The sequence below is a fragment of the Urocitellus parryii genome, chromosome 4 (genome assembly GCF_045843805.1).
Source record: "Urocitellus parryii isolate mUroPar1 chromosome 4, mUroPar1.hap1, whole genome shotgun sequence".
Lineage (NCBI taxonomy): Eukaryota > Metazoa > Chordata > Mammalia > Rodentia > Sciuridae > Urocitellus > Urocitellus parryii.
In genome coordinates this window covers 41514653-41532164 of record NC_135534.1, presented here as the reverse complement: position 1 = coordinate 41532164, position 17512 = coordinate 41514653, and the positions used below count along the sequence as shown (strand labels likewise).

Below are 17512 nucleotides of genomic sequence, written 5' to 3'. Positions count from 1 at the left end.
AAATTTTATAGGTTGGTTCTGTTAAAATGAAAAAATTACTTTTTTTCATTTTGCCAAATGAATTTTCTTATAAGACCATGTAGAGTCAACATTTGGGTTTTAGAAGGCGAAATCTGTTTAATTTGACAAACAAGAAACAAAGAGATCCAAAATAGTGATGCATCCTTCATGACAAATTTTCATTTTTATGTGGCCCTTGTTATTGTTTTTCTTCAGAATGAGTTTGAGTTTTCATAAAATACCTACTGACACACCAATACTTATATAGTCCTCAGAATATGTGTAAGTTGGTTAAAGTATTATTATATCTGTGTCAAATATTACTTCCTGTAGGTTGTTATTTATTGCACATTGACACCATTTAGTCAATTCACTAATAATGTTTATATTTTGACACTTTTTCTATCAAGAAACGCATGAAAGTGTACCTAAAGCTCCTGAGGCTTTAGCTACTGGCTTCACACTGCTTTCACTTCAGATGAGGGTATCAGCAGGATATTTCAAAGCTTCTTTCTGTTTCTTGGTTTTTATAGGGTTCTTCTTCCCTCTCAGAACTCTTTGTTATTTTAAGTCGTGGACATGGTTTAGTTTATTTTTTATTTTAAACTACAAATCTAAATAAATTGATAATTAAGACAGGAATATTGATTTTCATTTGTTTAGTTTTTATGATATTTGTTATTGTTCTCTGCTTGGAACTGATGTTTATGTGATATTACAATCCTGATGTTACTTTGCTCTGAAGTTGATTTAATGTACAAAATCTTATAAAGTTGTTATTCTAGCCATAGTCATCTGGCTCATTTGAAATGAGAGTAGTAAATATTTTTTTATATGAAGGATCTTTAATTAGAAGTAACTCAAGACTTCCTTTAGTAGAATATTGTAATAACTCCTCAGTGACCAATTAAAACTAAAATTTGTATCATCAACAATAGAAATATTCTCTAATTGCTAGTTTCCATAATCAATTCTTTTAAAATGACATTGCTGATAGAATTAGAATAATTCACATGTCTGTTTAAAACGAAATAGAATCACATACTTTTATTATTTAAATAAAAGTATTATTTTCTACTTATATGCATTTCTTGCAAATTCTATCATGGTATCAGAGAGCCACATACAGCTGTTGCCATCATTTGTAAGGAGAAGTGATTATAATGTTTAAGTGAAGTAAAACTAATCCTGAAAAATTACAAAATTCTATGTTCAAGAATTAAAAATGTTGCTCCTTTTCTTAAAGTTTATTAATAAGCAAATGTTTTATTAGAACACTAATTGTAAAACTTGGAAAAGAGTGTTCTCAGAGCAAAATTTTTTCAACATCTCTTTTCCTTTTCTTAAATGACAAATAACATTTTAAAAATATCTTGATCAAGCTTTTAAAAGTAATTGCTTAAGCAGTACATGCTTTTATTAGGCTCAACAAATACAAGTATGATTTGTCAATATTATGAAATGTAGCCAAAGCTACATTTACATTAAATTTATAGTAAATCAGAATTATCAAGTTATTAGATTATATTAAAATAGAAATATCAATTCAAAGAAATCTTCCAATTTGCTCATTTAATAAACACAGGTGGCTGATACACATTTACAAAGTTGATTTATATTTATAAAACACAGTTAAAAGTATCTTTTAAAACATTATTTAATAATCATATTTGATTAGAAGAAGACACCAAATTTCAGGGTCTCACTTGACATTCTTCTTTGAAAGTTAATAAAGGAGAGTAATTTACAATTTGTATCCTTATTTGTTTGCATTCTTTTTTCTAGAATCACTGGGAAAGGGTAGATCCAAGATATTAAAAAGGATGGTCTTATATCTAGTCTGTGTGTGCTGTGTGTTTTTAAATATCAGAATGACAGCTATCTATGTATCTAACATTGACTTACTAATATTAACTCCTTGAAAAAAAATATGTTCAGGATGAGAATTACTTAGCGTGAGAGTTTCTGAGGCTAACAGCTTTTGGGGGCAAGGGTTAGCAGTGTCTTGAAAACTAGTAAGATAGAGCTTATGAGTGTCAAAATGAATACTGGCTCGTTTTCTGGGATCAAGAGGAACTGGGAAGGGGCAGCAGTCATCAGTAAGTCTGTTCTTTGTGAGCTACTTTACAGTCCCTTCTATTGTAAATGTGTCTATTTCTGTCTTGTCTTCCAGTCCTCCACAAGCAACCCCGAGAAGTTTGTCTCTGTTTGCTAGAGCTTGGCCGGATTGCAGCCAGGTAAGTCAAACAACTGCTACTGTGTTGAGACCTAGCCTGACTCCTCTATGGATAGAGGTTGCTATGGACATCTTGAGAGCAGTTGTTCAAACTACAAGCATGCCACCAAGGTTCTTTACATCACAATCTTGTTGTCAAAGATGCTATGTGTAAGCATTTGCAAATATACTTGAATCAAACACGTTTTCCATTTAAAGCTTACTTAAGGGGATTGTGGAGGAGGATCTAGTACAGTGAAGTTCCATATGGCATGTGTCTGTTCTTAGAAGAAAGTCTGTCTATTCCTGACTTCTCTTGTTTTCTACTCCTTTCTACCATTGCTGGTTGTTTACTCCTTAATAATTGCAGCTTCTGTTTCTTCTTCATTTTCCTCTATTCCCCCATTCAACATCACCTCCCTCAGCTCTTTTAGTTTCCATATTTGAAATAGCTTTTAAAATTATTCTCTACGACTTTTTCTTTTGGGGGTGGTGAGCACTGGGTGGAAATTGAACCCTGGAGCACTCCACCACAGAATTACATCCTCAGTCTTTAAAAAAATTATTATTATTATTATTATTATTATCATTTTAATTTTGAGACAGAGTCTTACTAGTTTACTGAGGCTGGCCTTCAAATTGAAATCCTCTTGCCTTAGCCTCCCAAGTTTCTGGGATCATAGATGTGCACAATGATACCCATCTTTCTCTATGTTTTTACAGAAGAAAGGCTTGTAGGATACCATTCATATTTATATATAGATATTTTCTTCTCCTAGAAGAAAAAATTTAACTATAGCCACCATAGCAAATAAGCAGAGGTAGGGACCTAAGCTGACTTGTTTGGGTTTCATGTTTTTCCATTGATTATCTTGCCAATCAGACAGGGCTTTTGAGAGTCCTATGAAACTCAAAGAATGAGAAATGAAGATTTACATATTCAAAGAGGTCTTGATGAAAAATAAAAGCCAGAATTAATTAGAAGATGTTTTCTGGTCTAAATCTGGATATACTGTTGGAGGTAGGATTTGGTGAACCATTAAAATACAGTGAGAGATAGCCCTGAATGTACATTTTCACATGAGGAATTTATGTAAAAAATCAAGGAAAAGAAAATATAGCATGTGCAAATCAGTTAATTATAGCATGGATAGAAAACTTACTGCTAACAAATAGATATTTTTTTTCTGATTCTCTGCTTGTTATCCAATAATAAATTAACCTGTAATCAGAAGTAATTCCAAGTTCTTTAAATCATCATAGTCAATATTATTTTAAAGAAGTGTGCAACAGTTGTGAAGTTTATTTCACTGCAATAGTTTAATAAAGATTTAATAATTGGTTAAGTGTTGCTTTAATGCTTTTAAATTCAATCTACATATTACTCTCACCCAATATGGAGTTAAAAAGTCCATTTGAGTTGAGGTTTTGCTAAGGGATTTCCCTACTCTCCATCACACCCTTCTCTGATAATTGGGCAATGACCTCCAGGGAGATGCCCTAGTCCATGGTCAAGTGTGTTCAAGCTTGGGTGCCTGGCTGTTTTTAAGACCTCTTCCCCTTGAATGCTGCCACATCCTTGAATTCTGTGAAGAAGCAGGGTCAAGGCAGTGCTGTTCCTGCATCCCTGACAGATGCTTTCCACCAAAAGGCTGGGGACTCTCCTCTGCAGGAAAAACAGCCTTGAGTCTAAGGAGAACCCAGGACTCAGCAGCTATCCCCTCAGAAAGGGGAAGCTAAAAATACCCGAGAACACTAGACATGAAATAAAATCACAATGAATCAGCATCTGCCACTGAAATGCTCTAGTAAAAGAAACTTTGATGGTCCAGATGTCCTATTTAATAGGACATTCTTAGCTTTAGTTATGCCATTAAAATAGTCTAAGATTCCAGATTCCATTTTTGTTCCTTTATTGCTTCTGAAAGGTAGAAGATAAATAAGGGGAATTACTCTCTCTAGAATCAGCTGGGATTTGTCATTATTGTCCCATTTAATTTGTAGTTATTTGCCTGTTTTCAGGCAAATATTTGTAATTATTTAATTATTTGTTATTATGCTTTTTATGACATGGACACTCTAAGAGGAATAAACATTTTTTTAACTGTGGCCAAGACTTCACAGAAGATGGGCTATCCTCTGAGGAAATGACACTGGAAATCATCTTTCCTCCTTCCGAGTCTTGTCCTTTACCACAGGATGATAAACTCATTAGAATCGTGGTTAATGAAAGGGAGACATTGTCAGTTGTCAAATTCATGGTGAAGTACCATGTGAAAGGTTCCCTCTGACTAGGAATATATTAATATTATTCAGGGTTATTCCATGTTTGACTGTACTTCATGACCATGTGAGGTGATAAAATCAGTCATAATTATAAAAGATACATTACAAACAATTTAGGAATATCACAGTGGAGATGAGTAAAGGTTAAAATAACTCATACGTTATGATATTTAACTAATAATTTTTGCTTTTTTTTCTTCTGTTTCTTCCTCACCTACTTGAGTGCTGTGAAGGGCTGCACATTTTTCAGTAAAGAAGAAAATAAGCTAAAATATCACTCATGTTAATGCTTTTGTTATTATGTGCAGGATGATGTTGAATACTTGAACATTGGTTGGATAGATGAAGCATTAAGTATAATGTCTATTAATCTTTCTTTGTTATACATTTGAAGTTTTATTATGAAATTTCAATTGTGTTTTACAAACAGCAACCCAATAAACCAATTCTCACTACCTTACGTTTATATTGAAACATAGTAGTTGAAAGAATGAAAGGGAAAAACATTTTTACTCTTATATTTTATCCTAGATATTTTCTTATCTGTATCCATTTGTTTGAATATTTGCTCCCTCCTCTCCTCACTAATGTACAGAGAAATACACTATTTTGATTGAAAATTCATTTATGAATTAAAACAGCTTTAGTAATCTGGAGAGAGTTCTCAAGAACCACAACATTAGCTTTCTCACCAAACAGACGAGTTTGGTCCTCAACAGAGTTTCCATGCATTCTTGGGAGTCACGATTTTCATCACTGAGAGCTGATGCTTTCTTATCCTTGATTCCAAACACTTACTTCTCCAAATTTCAAAAGTACCATCTTAAAAGCATCAATGTCACTTAGAATTGATTCTCAGAATGTTTCTGAATCTCTGCCACTTTCTTCCGCCTGGGGACACTTACTGAGACTCCTTTGATGGCTTTGGGCTTTTCTGAGTTCTGAGATGGAAGAATGAGACCACTTTTTGTTCCCATGGGTAAAACTTCCTTTTATTTTCAGCTAAATAGAGCTATCGTTATTGGCGAGTGAAGTCTCTCTGCTAGTATTTCAGACAGATGTCAATTTCTGAATGTAAAATATGTTTTGGTCTTATAAAAAGTAAAAGATTCAGCAAAAGCAAGTCAATAAAACCTCAAAAATATTTTTAATGAAAGTGTTTTGACATTAATTGTTGGAAAAAAAAAAAAGAAAAAAGTTACTATGAATTCACATTTATCCAGACTGCACAATTAAGATTGTCTCTTTGGTTTGGTGCCATAATGAATAATCAAGATTATAACAGAACTTTTTATTTGATTTTTATTTTGATTTGGAACATAATTTATGATCATTCAAAAGAAAATCCTGTGTGAATTTTCTTTAATCTTCTATTTCAATTCCTAAACTAATGAAAAGAAATGTTACTTAAAAGAAAATATTCTTACATCAAGACTATTAAGTGACTCATTTAAAGCACTTGAACTGACTGCTAAGAATATCATGTACTTTCACATGATTTGAATTTTTTCCAAATCTAAATCTACCCTTAAGTTGCTTTAAAATATAAATTGAATGGAGCAAAATTGTCTTGCAAGAATCTATAAACTATCTGTTACATGCCTTAAAAAGAGGAAATTTCTTTCATTTGTCTATAAAATTTGTCTCTCTAACCCTACTAAAATAGACTCCAGATGTCCTTTGTTTGAAAACTATAGTCTATTAAATAGTTTGAGTAAATTTCCTAGTTCAGAGCTCAGTTTAGGGACTCAGTTACTTCAATCAGATCAATCTCAAAAGTTGTATCAAGTGCCAGAAAAATGAGAAATCCATCCATATATTCTCATCACACAATCATTAATCATAGACCCTTTCCCTAGCATCTTCTTGTATTTTTTCAAAATGAGACAAAAATAAGTATTTGTCTTTTCAGAATTTACCCCGCTGTTTTATAACTGAGTTCTGCAGGTCTGAGGATTTGGTTTCAGCAGATTCACCTTCCTGCTGTCTTTAATTTGACCCTTATTCTGTTTGAGAACAACAGCTACCCCCTTCTAAAACTCTAAAATCTTATAGTTGGAAAAGAATGGAGAATTGTGTAAATTTGTGAAAACGTTATAGACAAAAGAAGAATGTGAAGTGGTATAAAGTTAATCATGGAAATAAAAATGAAGCAGCCTTTTGTAAAACATTAAAAAAAAAAAAAAAGACCTATTTGATGACTAAGTTGGCTTGCAGGTGCAAACCCCCAACCCCAGGGGACTTCCAAGATTTACAGCCTGTTGACATCTCCAGACAGACAGGAAGCCAATGAATTGCATTTAAGTGTGCATTTCAGGACTGGCTGACTATACCTTAGGTGGCCTGAAGTATTCAAAAGCCAATATAAGCAGAGATTTCGGGCTTAGTGTTGATTTTGTATGTTCAATGGCATAGCTAATTTTCAGCATTCCCAGATAAAGAAAAATCTCCAGGGTGAGATTTTTTCCATGTGTGACTTTGTTACCAATTTTATTCAAGTCTATTCTAGTTTGTTAGTTTTGGATATGGAGTTGAGCCTGTTGTTACTCTAATAGTGCATTTATTATCATTTCACTTTGTAAAAAAGGCAAAACTTATGCAACCTGTTCCTAAAAGGTGGCATGAGTCCACCTACAACTACAGATTAAATCATATTTTCCAGTTGACCTAATATATACTTTCAAATAGAACATTTTCACTTATGATTGACTTTTAGTTGGCTGTGATTTCGTTCTCGGCGGACACAACATCTTTGTTGGTATGTGGTGCTGAGGATCGAACCCGGGCCGCACGCATGCCAGGCGAGCGCGCTACCGCTGAGCCACATCCCCAGCCCCTGGCTGTGATTTCTAGTGTGTTAAGTTTGTCCAGACTCACTACCAAGTTCATGTTATTCTCTTAAGAACATTCAACATAGCCCACATTTATACCTTAATGGAACTAAGAACCCACAGTAGTCTAGAGAGATTAAAAAGGGTTTGGCTGCCAAGGTTCATCTGACAGTGAGTAGTAAAGCTGAGTTGATAACTTGATCTGGCAAGCTCTGGTCCTGAGATATTTCTGATATTCCCACAATTTTAGAAAAATTCCTTAAAAAAGCCTATAGCAAAGTTATATGTAAGGACTATAATAATAGTAATACCACTTTCCATCTTAATAACACCTTAATTTGAGTCCATTAACAATATCTCATTCTATGGTAGATTATTTTAAAAACACTGAAGACTGTGGCTTTAGAACCTCAGTGCTCCAGTTTCCTAGTTATGAAACTTTTATTAGGACAGATAATTTATCAAAAGTAATCTCAAAGGTTATGCCATGTGTCAGACACTGCTCTGGGGAAATATTTATTTTGAAGTGTTACTATTTTCAAAACCTGACTCTGATATTGTCTCCATCTTTAACAAATGTGTGTTCAAAATAGGAATTTCATCACAGCACTAATTGTTAAAGCTGGTAATGGTAAAATAAAGATGAGATTTACCACAGTTATTCATGTTATTGACTCACCAACATATTGCATGGAAGGTTTGTATTCATTTTTAGTATATCATCATGTCTGTGTTTATATATGGGCATGTATACATACAAAGCAGGTTTATGTGTTTTCCTTTGTGCTTGAAGGAGGCTAATTAGAAAACTTACCGTTTTAATACCAGTAAAAATTAACTTTGTTTTTAAAAGGCAGCAGTTTTCTATGGTGTTTATAATCAAATGTAATATATGAAAATTATATCATTAGAGGTTATGCATTATAATGATCTGGTATTTTTAAAAAGGTATGGTGTGGAACCTCCTGGTTTGATAAAATTGGAAAAAGAAATTGAACAAGAAGAAACACTTTCTGCCCCTTCTCCTTCACCTTCTCCTTCATCAAAGTCTTCTGGGAAAAAGAGTACAGGAAACTTACTGGATGATGCAGTAAGTAAATTGGTCAGACTTCTTGGACAAGTTAGTCTTTTTTATGTTGTTGTTTTTTAAATTACTCAACATATTTTGTAATAGCACATATCAATCTGACCTTACCTTATTTCACTGTCCTTGAAATCTATATTAACTTCTATGAAAAAGTTGGTAGTCCTACAATTCATTTCAAAATCCAGAACCAACTAATCATTTGAAATAAAGTGCTACTTAATTCTGTTGAGTAGCATTTAAAATTCTAGGAAAATAACTCCTTGAAAATGTCATTTGAAAACACTGAAGCCTCATTGTTACTAGTTTACCGGTCTGGTCCTCTTTTCACAGATCAAGAAGCCCCAGGCACAAAAGCTTGAGGATTGTTAAAGAAGGGGAAGAAAATGTATAATAGAGAAGATAACTGAGCTTTATTGACTGCCTGCTATTGGCCAGAGTCTATCCTTGTTTTTTTCAAGAGCTCTCTCCTATCTGAAATGCAGGTTTCCTAGTAAGGAAATGGAAACTTGGAAGCTTTATGGAACCTGCTGAGAGAAGAGGAGGAGCCTAGAATCTAAAACATTTTTATCTAACTCTCTGAGGTCTCTATAAACAGAGTTCTTGAATCACAGTTTTAGGCAGTTAGGAAATATTATTATATTACCCTCATAATCACAATAAACAGTATAAGAGAAAACAGATTGAATTAAAATCTCAAGCTACTCCTGTTGTCTGTTAAGTAGTTCTTAGTTATGATAAGATATTAGATCTATGTTTATGAATGTGCCCCCATTCACATATATTTTGAGTAAGGAAATTGAGAAACATTGTATTAATTAACGCATAATGGCGCATTGTTTATATATTGATGAGAATTACTTTCTGCCTGTCAATTTTAATTTTTGGTTTAGAATTACTGTGGGTTAATATGTCTCTTCAATCTTTTTCTTATAAATATGTGTCTCAGGGCTAAAATACTTAATTCTTATCCTCTCAGCTATGACCTACAATCATATTCTTTAATGAACAATAGTCAAGGTTCCAGACTGCTAAAGATTTCTGGTCAATGTTACCATATAAAGTCCAATGAATCAATTACTAGAATCAAATTACTTTTTCAGTGTTCACATCATGCTCTTTCTGACATTTGACACTGTTGATCATTTGGTTCTTGAAATTATTCTCTACAAATGTTCCTACAACTCAGAAACAGCTAAAATTATGTAAGTGTTCCCCCATAAGATCCATATTAAAGCCCAAGTTGATTCATACACCACCTATTCCCTCCCTACTGTGGCCCAATGTGTGTTTCCCAGTCATTTTGTCCTCTAGAGCAGGTCCTGTATTTTGATGTAGCCATTGTTACTTTTGCACTATTTTTCCTCCTCCTCTTTTAAATCTACTTTTTAATACTTTTTCATCATTCAAATTCACATTGTGTTACCTTCTCTGTAAATCTATTCTTGATATTTCTCATCCCAGGCAAAAATGACAAATCATTTCTTGTTGACTTAAGTATTTATATTTATTTAATGAGGCATTTACCTCTGGGGAATTCACACCCATTCTTCTCAAAGTGCAGTCCTGGTTTTTGAAGACAAGTAACATATTGTAATCTGAATCTTTTCAGTACCACATTTGTCGAATACATTATCCATTGTATGTAATTAAAATATAAAAATCTTCTTCTTTATTCTCTTTATCTGGTTTGTCCATGTGCTCTGGAGATATGTGAACTTTGTAGCTCTTCTGAAGCTCTGCAGAAGAAGACACTGTCACTTGAAGCCATTTGTGTGAACTAGGAGGAAGTAGCTGCAATGGTTCCCTTTTCTCCCTAGCTTATATCTAACTATCCTTTATTCTTGAGACAGGGAGAAAAAGGAAGAAGACCAGAAGGTAGTGAAATAACTATGAAAGACATTTGGGAGAAGGTTTGCCAGTATTCCACTTCTGAAAAATAAATAAATAAATAAACTGCTTCTTTCCCCCCCTATTCCAAATACTACTCTTTCCACTGGACAGAGTAGAAGACATTGTGAAAGGTTGTAAACCCTCTTTAAAGTTTACCGGTGTTTGAGAATTTAACAATTGGTTTAACTAAGGTGTTTTAATTGAATGCAAGAAATGTACAAAGTAGATATTTCTTTACTATTCCCGTCCAGAATAGAGGGTTCTGAAAGCCTTTAAACTACCATTTTTCAAGCATCATTTGAGGCCTAGTCAAGCACCACTACCACCACATGCCCCATGGAGAAAAGAATTCCATGTTTATGTTAGTTTGAGAAATACAACTTACTGTACTCTACACCTAGACTTTCGAAATGCACTTTGGCATGTTAGAAGCTCTTGTGAGTTCCAAAATAAGATCTTGTTTAACCTGGAATTTTCCAAATTCATTTGAACACCAAGTCTCTTACAGTCTCCTTCATTCTACGTTAGGGAAAACTGTATTGAATTATTTTCGTTTTGTTTAAAGTATAGCTTTTCACTGAAGTGTTTTATTTCAGGGATAGTGAAGCAGAGAGAAAAGTAATTTGAGCTTCACTAACGGTTTAAATCAGAATTTCATATGTTTAATATAAAAAGGAAATAGCTCCTATGACAGCTGCTTCACCCCATGTGAGGCATATACAGCAGCTGAGAGTTGAAACTGATGCACCCCAACATGTGTTTTAGAATAAGGATATAAAATAGAGATTGCTTGCAAAGTTCCTGTGTTTCGTTAGTTACAGACTTTTTGTACTCTGGCAAAGTTATTAACTACAACCACGAGGAAGAAAAGGAGGATAATGAAGTGCAGGAGTAAAAGAAGAAAGAAGGGAACAAAGAAATAAGAAAGAGAAGGACAGGGAAAGAAAGGAAGAGAAAGAAGACCTGTGTTAAGATTATTCCAGACAATGGTCTCAGTAATAAGTGTCAATTCTGAAACCTTCAATGATTCCTGGCATTTTCTTGTTCAATACTTAGGGGAATAGTGGGAGAAAAAAAAAGTAGGTGACCTTTTAGGGGGATAATACAGCCCACCTTCTTTAGCCAGAACATCATAAAAGAAACACAGTGAAGCCCCATTGAGATTAATTTATTCTCCAGATGTCCTGATAAAATGATTCAGTGGTGATAGAATGGCAGGGTCATGTTTAGTTCTCTTCTTTGCATTCCCTCGAGTTGAGCTAGTTCCCACACAATGAGTAGAATACAGTTCTAAGAAACCATTCTTACTTTCTTCCTCTTCTCCATCAACTTCCTCAGTCTGGGGATGAGAGATAGTATAATTCTGAGTAATCAGGCTCCTCTTGAAATCTCATTTCAGCAGAAATGGCTGGGTTTCTAAACCAAAAACAGAACACCTGCCAGACTCTGACTTATCCAAGGTAATGGAAGAAGCAAAGATGTCATCAGTCACTGTTTACTTAACAATATATTTCCACCGTCCACATCCTGGCCTTGTCTCTTCCATTTCTGCCCCCACCTCTTACACTACTAAAAAAACAAAAAACAAAAAACAAAACCTTGATTTTGAAAATAAAGTCCATTTTCAAAATGAGGAAGGCATTAGAGAAGGGCAGGCCACTTGAGAAAATGTTCCTTGTACTTTACTTCATTTGACACCAACAGTTTTGTCTAAGGACACTGTAAGATGGAAATGCTTCCCATACAGACTTGGGATTGTCATTTATTACCAGAGGAACCACTTGAATATCAGTTTACTGTTTTCTTAGTGAATTGCAAGCAGAACTGTGCTTATCATGATGCCTCTCAAGTTCAGGCCTGTGGCATTTTTGATGCTGTCTGATTTTCTTGGTGACCAAAGAACAAAGCTTCCTTCCCTTCCTCCCACCCTCCTTTTATTCATCCTTGCTTTTCTTATGAAAGCCCTATTGTAGGGATAAATAAAACTGTGCCACTTCTAAATATACATGTATATACATACACACACACATACACACAATATATATATATATTTATATATATTTATCATATATACCATAATTATATACACACATAATATATTTATTAAACACACATGGAAAGAGATATGCATAGAGAAACACTGAAAATTTCACATGTAGACATATTAATAGGTCCTATGACTGCCCCCCCTCATAAATCAGTGGGCTTCTGCATTCCTGCAAGGAAATGACATTACTATTACCAAACTTTCATACTTCTTGCGTTAGTATCACCATCCCATTCAAGAATATCCTTTAAGCAATTCTCTCAGGGCAGAATTCTGTTAATTCTAGGGTGATTGGGTGAGGTATAACATGGTGGGAAGAATTCAGAGTTCAGAAACACAGGTCTGATCACTAGCTTCATGTTAAGCACTTCCTTCATTTTTTTTAATATGAAAGTCATCTTTACAGTCCTTTGAATCCAGTCTTACTTTGTTCTAATAACTTCCCTTTGTGTTCTATATAGATCCATGTTCCTATTCATCTATTCATTTATGTTTTAAATATTAACTTATCAAACACATTTTATACCATTAATGCATTGTGATTTATACTGAGGATTTTAAAAATGCTATAAAATGCTACCCTTAACCCTTAAGGAACTCAATCTAGCAAGAACAAATTAAACTTTATCAGTAACTGAGATATAATACACAATTATTTTTTTAAAAAACTCAGAATAATAAGTTTATTTTTGGAAAATTAGAGATGGCTCAATGGATGGATGAAATGTGTATCCTAAAGTTGATTCTCTTGTTTTTTCCTAAAAAACAAACAAACAAAAAACTGGGTTTTTTTCCTTATTAGATTTTCGTTGAGGCACAATATATGGATCTTAAGATAAATTTTATTTTAGAACTACTTCACCCTTCTGGTTTTCCTTCTTTTGTTTTCATTATTTCTGGAAATTTGCTATAACAATATCAAGTTGTTCATTTACACCAACATGCAAGTGAGTTCATGTATGACTGTTGTACAGTTTTTGCTTGGTAAAAGACTGTCTGGAGTCAAATATTTTATTATTTGAAGAAATTGAAATTTTTTAATGACAAAATTCTAGGTACCATAGTTTTTGTTAAACTAATTATATTATTATCATAGAAAATGATAGCAACTAACATCTAAAGAATGATTATGAGCAAAATGTGAATGAAGTTTTGACACTGAAATATATTCTAGAGTAAGCAAACTGAAGTCTTACATAAGAAGACTCTATTTTCCTCTGTCATTTAAAAAAGTATTCTCAAAGTTTCATGGATTGTAAAAGGGAATGAAATTTGAAGAGATAAGAGTAAGATTTCCAGTGAGCCACAGGTGTCAGTAAGAACTCCCAATCAACATTTGTTTCATTTTAAAAAATTATTTATTTTATTTATAGCATTGTATGTATTTATCATGTATAACAGATGCTTTAAAATATATATGTATATATATGTGTATATGGTTAAATCTTACTAATTAACAAATCCAATATATTGCATATATATAATTTTGTTTAAACTTAATATGCATTCTTTGCATTTTTCATGAATACAGCATTCATCATTAACTGTAGTCACCAAATTGTACGTTGGATTCCTTGAATTTATTCCTCTGATCTTACTGTTAATTATATATCCTTTGACTAATATCTCCAAAGTTTTCCCAACCCTTTAATCTTCCCATTCTCTGGTAACCACCATCATACTGAAATTGATCTTTTAGGATCCATATATTAGCAATATTATGAGACATTTGTCTTTCTGTGCCTAGCTTATTTCAATTTTCAAATTATCATTGATCCTCCAAGTTCATTTCATCCATGTTTTTGAAAATGGCAGGATTCTCTTATAACTGAGTAATGTGCCATTGTTTATAAATACCATATTTTCATTTTTTATTTATTATCCATAGATGGTCATGTAGTTTCATTCCCCATCTTAGCTTTAAGAGTAATACTTTTTTTTTGTGTGTATATATATATGATGAATAATGACATTAATGTGTTATACAATAATTCTATGTTTGATATTTTGAGCAACCTCTGTACTCTCTTCCACAATGGCTATATATTCCAAGCACAGTGTGCAAAGTTCCCTTTCTATTTCTCTGACATTTTGTTAAAAAATTGGGTGAGAAAAATCCAGCCCAGTTTGGTCAGAATCTGAATTTGTTCTGTTTAGCTTCTGCACATCATTTATAGCTTTCTGAGTCTTCCTTGGAAACTTTTCCTCTAAACAAAGATTATTGTGTTAGGTTTGCTTGGTTAGTTTGAGGGAATACAGTTATGTGACACAGAATTGAAAAGTCCCAGAAAATAAAACGTAAGTCTTAATTCTTAAATCACAGACTATTATATCATCTTCTGATGGTAACAATTATTATAAACATTGTGCACATACAATTTAGATTATATAGTTTTCAACAGTGGGGATAAGACACACTAGATATAAAACTCTGATATTCAGCCGAATATTCCATAAAATGTGTGTAAATCTAAGATATGGCCATAGAAGTCCGATTTGTAGGTAGGAATTACTAAAAAGGCATGAACTGCAGAGTGAATCTAGGTGAATCTGAGATGTCAGAAAATCTTATATAGAGTTCAAAATAAGATGAAGAAAAATAGCCTCATTTTAAATAATAATTTATTGTTAATTTATTGAAAGTGAGTAAAACAGTATAATAAGATTATACTGTGGAAATAACTTTCTGTTTATATGTATTCTGTCCGTGTTTTCAATATGTTTAACCTAGAATCACTCTAGTGTTGTTTCCAATAGATTCATCTTGTCAACCCAATACTCATGGTCTTTTAAATCTGGAAAATAATAGAACACAACTCATCATAACTATGGTGCCAATTAATTTTCTCATCATTATCCTCCAACATCATCACTCTTCTCATCTGACCTATAGCTCAGTGCACTCTAGACTTTCAGGATCTGATCTTTGCATAGTTGTGGTTTAAAGTGTATTGGTGTGCTCACATTCTGTCCATAGATTAAAAAATGAGTTTCAATTTATTAATTGCCCAGGAGCTTTGAAGCTTTTGAAAAAAATGTAATCTATATGCAACCCTACTAAGAAGAATGAACTTCTTGCTTATTTTTTTTCCCCAGGTGAAACGAATTTCAGAAGATCCTCCTTGCAAATGCCCAAACAAGTTCTGTGTGGAGCGACTTTCTCAAGGAAGATACCGAGTAGGAGAAAAGATTCTCTTCATTAGGGTAAACTTTTACTTATTATCCTGTTCTGTATGAGAATATTCAAAACTTGAGTTGAAGGAACATGACAGGGGAAAACAACAAGTGAGTAGGAGCTTTTAGAAAGTGCTCATAGTTGGAATGAAGATGCAAGGTATGAACATTTTTAAAAGTAATATCCATGATAATGTACTGCTGAGGGCTAAATAATAAAATAATCTGTATTTTTTCACATATATGCAAATACACAGAGATAATAGAGACAAAATATCATCAAAAATATTACTATTTTATTTAATGATATTGTTTCAAAGGAACAACTACTCTATCTTTGACGTGAGAAATAGAAACAGTATTCTTCCATATCTCATATAATGGAAGTGATGATCGTATCGGTGCTGAGTATCTTCAAGTGATTTCAACACGACTTTTCTGGAAGTCTGGGTTACGGATCAAAGGAAAAAAAAAAAACAAATGCTGAGTATAGTGGCATGATTTGGTAGTGATGGCCATGTCTTACTTTGTTTTCTGAGTCTGAATGAAAGACTGGTGCTAATCTCTGTCCATTTTACAATGATCCCAGTTAAAATCATGGACAGTTATAACTTGTAATGGTGACTAAGTAAGGAAACTTTTCAGATCTTTCATTTGGAACATGTTTGGCTAGTATTCAAAAGATTATTGCTAATCTCACAACGTCTGTGGTTTTTGCCAAGTATGCCTCCTTTTAAAAAAAAATACAGCACTGATATAGTCCCAGAAATATTAAGTTAATAAAAGTATTCTTCTGCTTATTTTTAGCCATTTTCTAAAGAACAGAGCTTATGATTCAAAGGAACTGTACTCTACTCTCATTTCTATAAAGTGAAAATATCTTGCTTGCTGTTTTGTAGAGCACAGTGATTTGAATATGTGCATCTAGTACAATCAATGAACATTTTTAAAATACTCATATATGTGATGGCCCAATAGAAATTTTGTCAGTGGATTTTTTTTTATTTCAAGCTTTAACTGAAACTTATTTGTATGACAGTGTGCGACATTTATTTAATGAAAAGTTTTTTCAAAATTTAGCCTTAAAATATAATGTCATTTTGTATTTTAACCTGATTTTAGGTGAGTGGTTACTGATTTATTTTTTTTAATTTATAGGAAAATGCTTTTCTGCCTTGGAATGGTAACAAAAGGGATTTAACAATATGTTATTATGGGAGGTTTGAGAATAAATCTGGATGTATGGCCTCACTAGGAAACAGAGTTGCCTGAGTGGCTTATTGTCCTTTTGTTCTTCACTGCAAGGAAAAGATGCATTTTATTTTCTTCTTCTTATTATTATTTTTTAGTCAAGCTACCTGCTTTCACTTTACCACATTAAGTAGTGATGATTTAGAATCTCCATGGATGTGTTAAAATTTTATCAGGCTAGCCTTTCTCAGTTGAGAATCAATTTCCATTAGAATATAAGGCCCCATAGCCTAGAATCAAAGCAGAAGGCTTTATTTATTTAAAGAATTGTTCCTTTTTATAATAGAAATGTTGATAAAACCCATGATGTATAAATTTGACACATTTCCTTCTAAGGTAAACTAATATTTTCAGGCAAAATTTGTGTCTCATTTTCCATATTTGTTCATTTGTCAAAGAATTTAATATTCATAAGCATGAATAACATTCTTTTATAGTATTTAATATGTGAGGGTCTTTGTTTTTTGCTTTCCATTTTTCTTTTTAGGAAATGGTATCCTTTTGTTGAATTCTTGTCATGTATATTATGGAGGAATTGAAATTTGCATTAGTGAAAAAAAGCATATCAAATTTCTTGGCAATAGCATTTTAATTTAATATCAGTAAACAATTCAGAACGTATTGTGTATGCTCAATTTCATGCTTCCAATATTCCAGACAAGCCTGTAGTAAGAGTTATACATTATGTGGCTATTCAGGTTGTCCCAAAAAGTTATACTATCAGGCTGTCA

At 33.0% G+C, this 17512-nt stretch overlaps 1 protein-coding gene across 2 annotated transcripts in view; it reads left to right on the top strand.

The window, feature by feature from the left end:
* The window catches only part of Gas2 (growth arrest specific 2), a 125210-nt gene that overhangs the window by 57935 nt on the left and 49763 nt on the right, over positions 1 to 17512 (top strand). For both annotated transcript variants that reach the window (XM_026384115.2, XM_077798162.1), the window contains exons 5-7: positions 2174 to 2237; positions 8281 to 8422; positions 15453 to 15560. In XM_026384115.2, coding sequence (XP_026239900.1) covers positions 2174 to 2237; positions 8281 to 8422; positions 15453 to 15560 — 314 coding nt within the window. The remainder of the gene's footprint in view (positions 1 to 2173; positions 2238 to 8280; positions 8423 to 15452; positions 15561 to 17512) is intronic.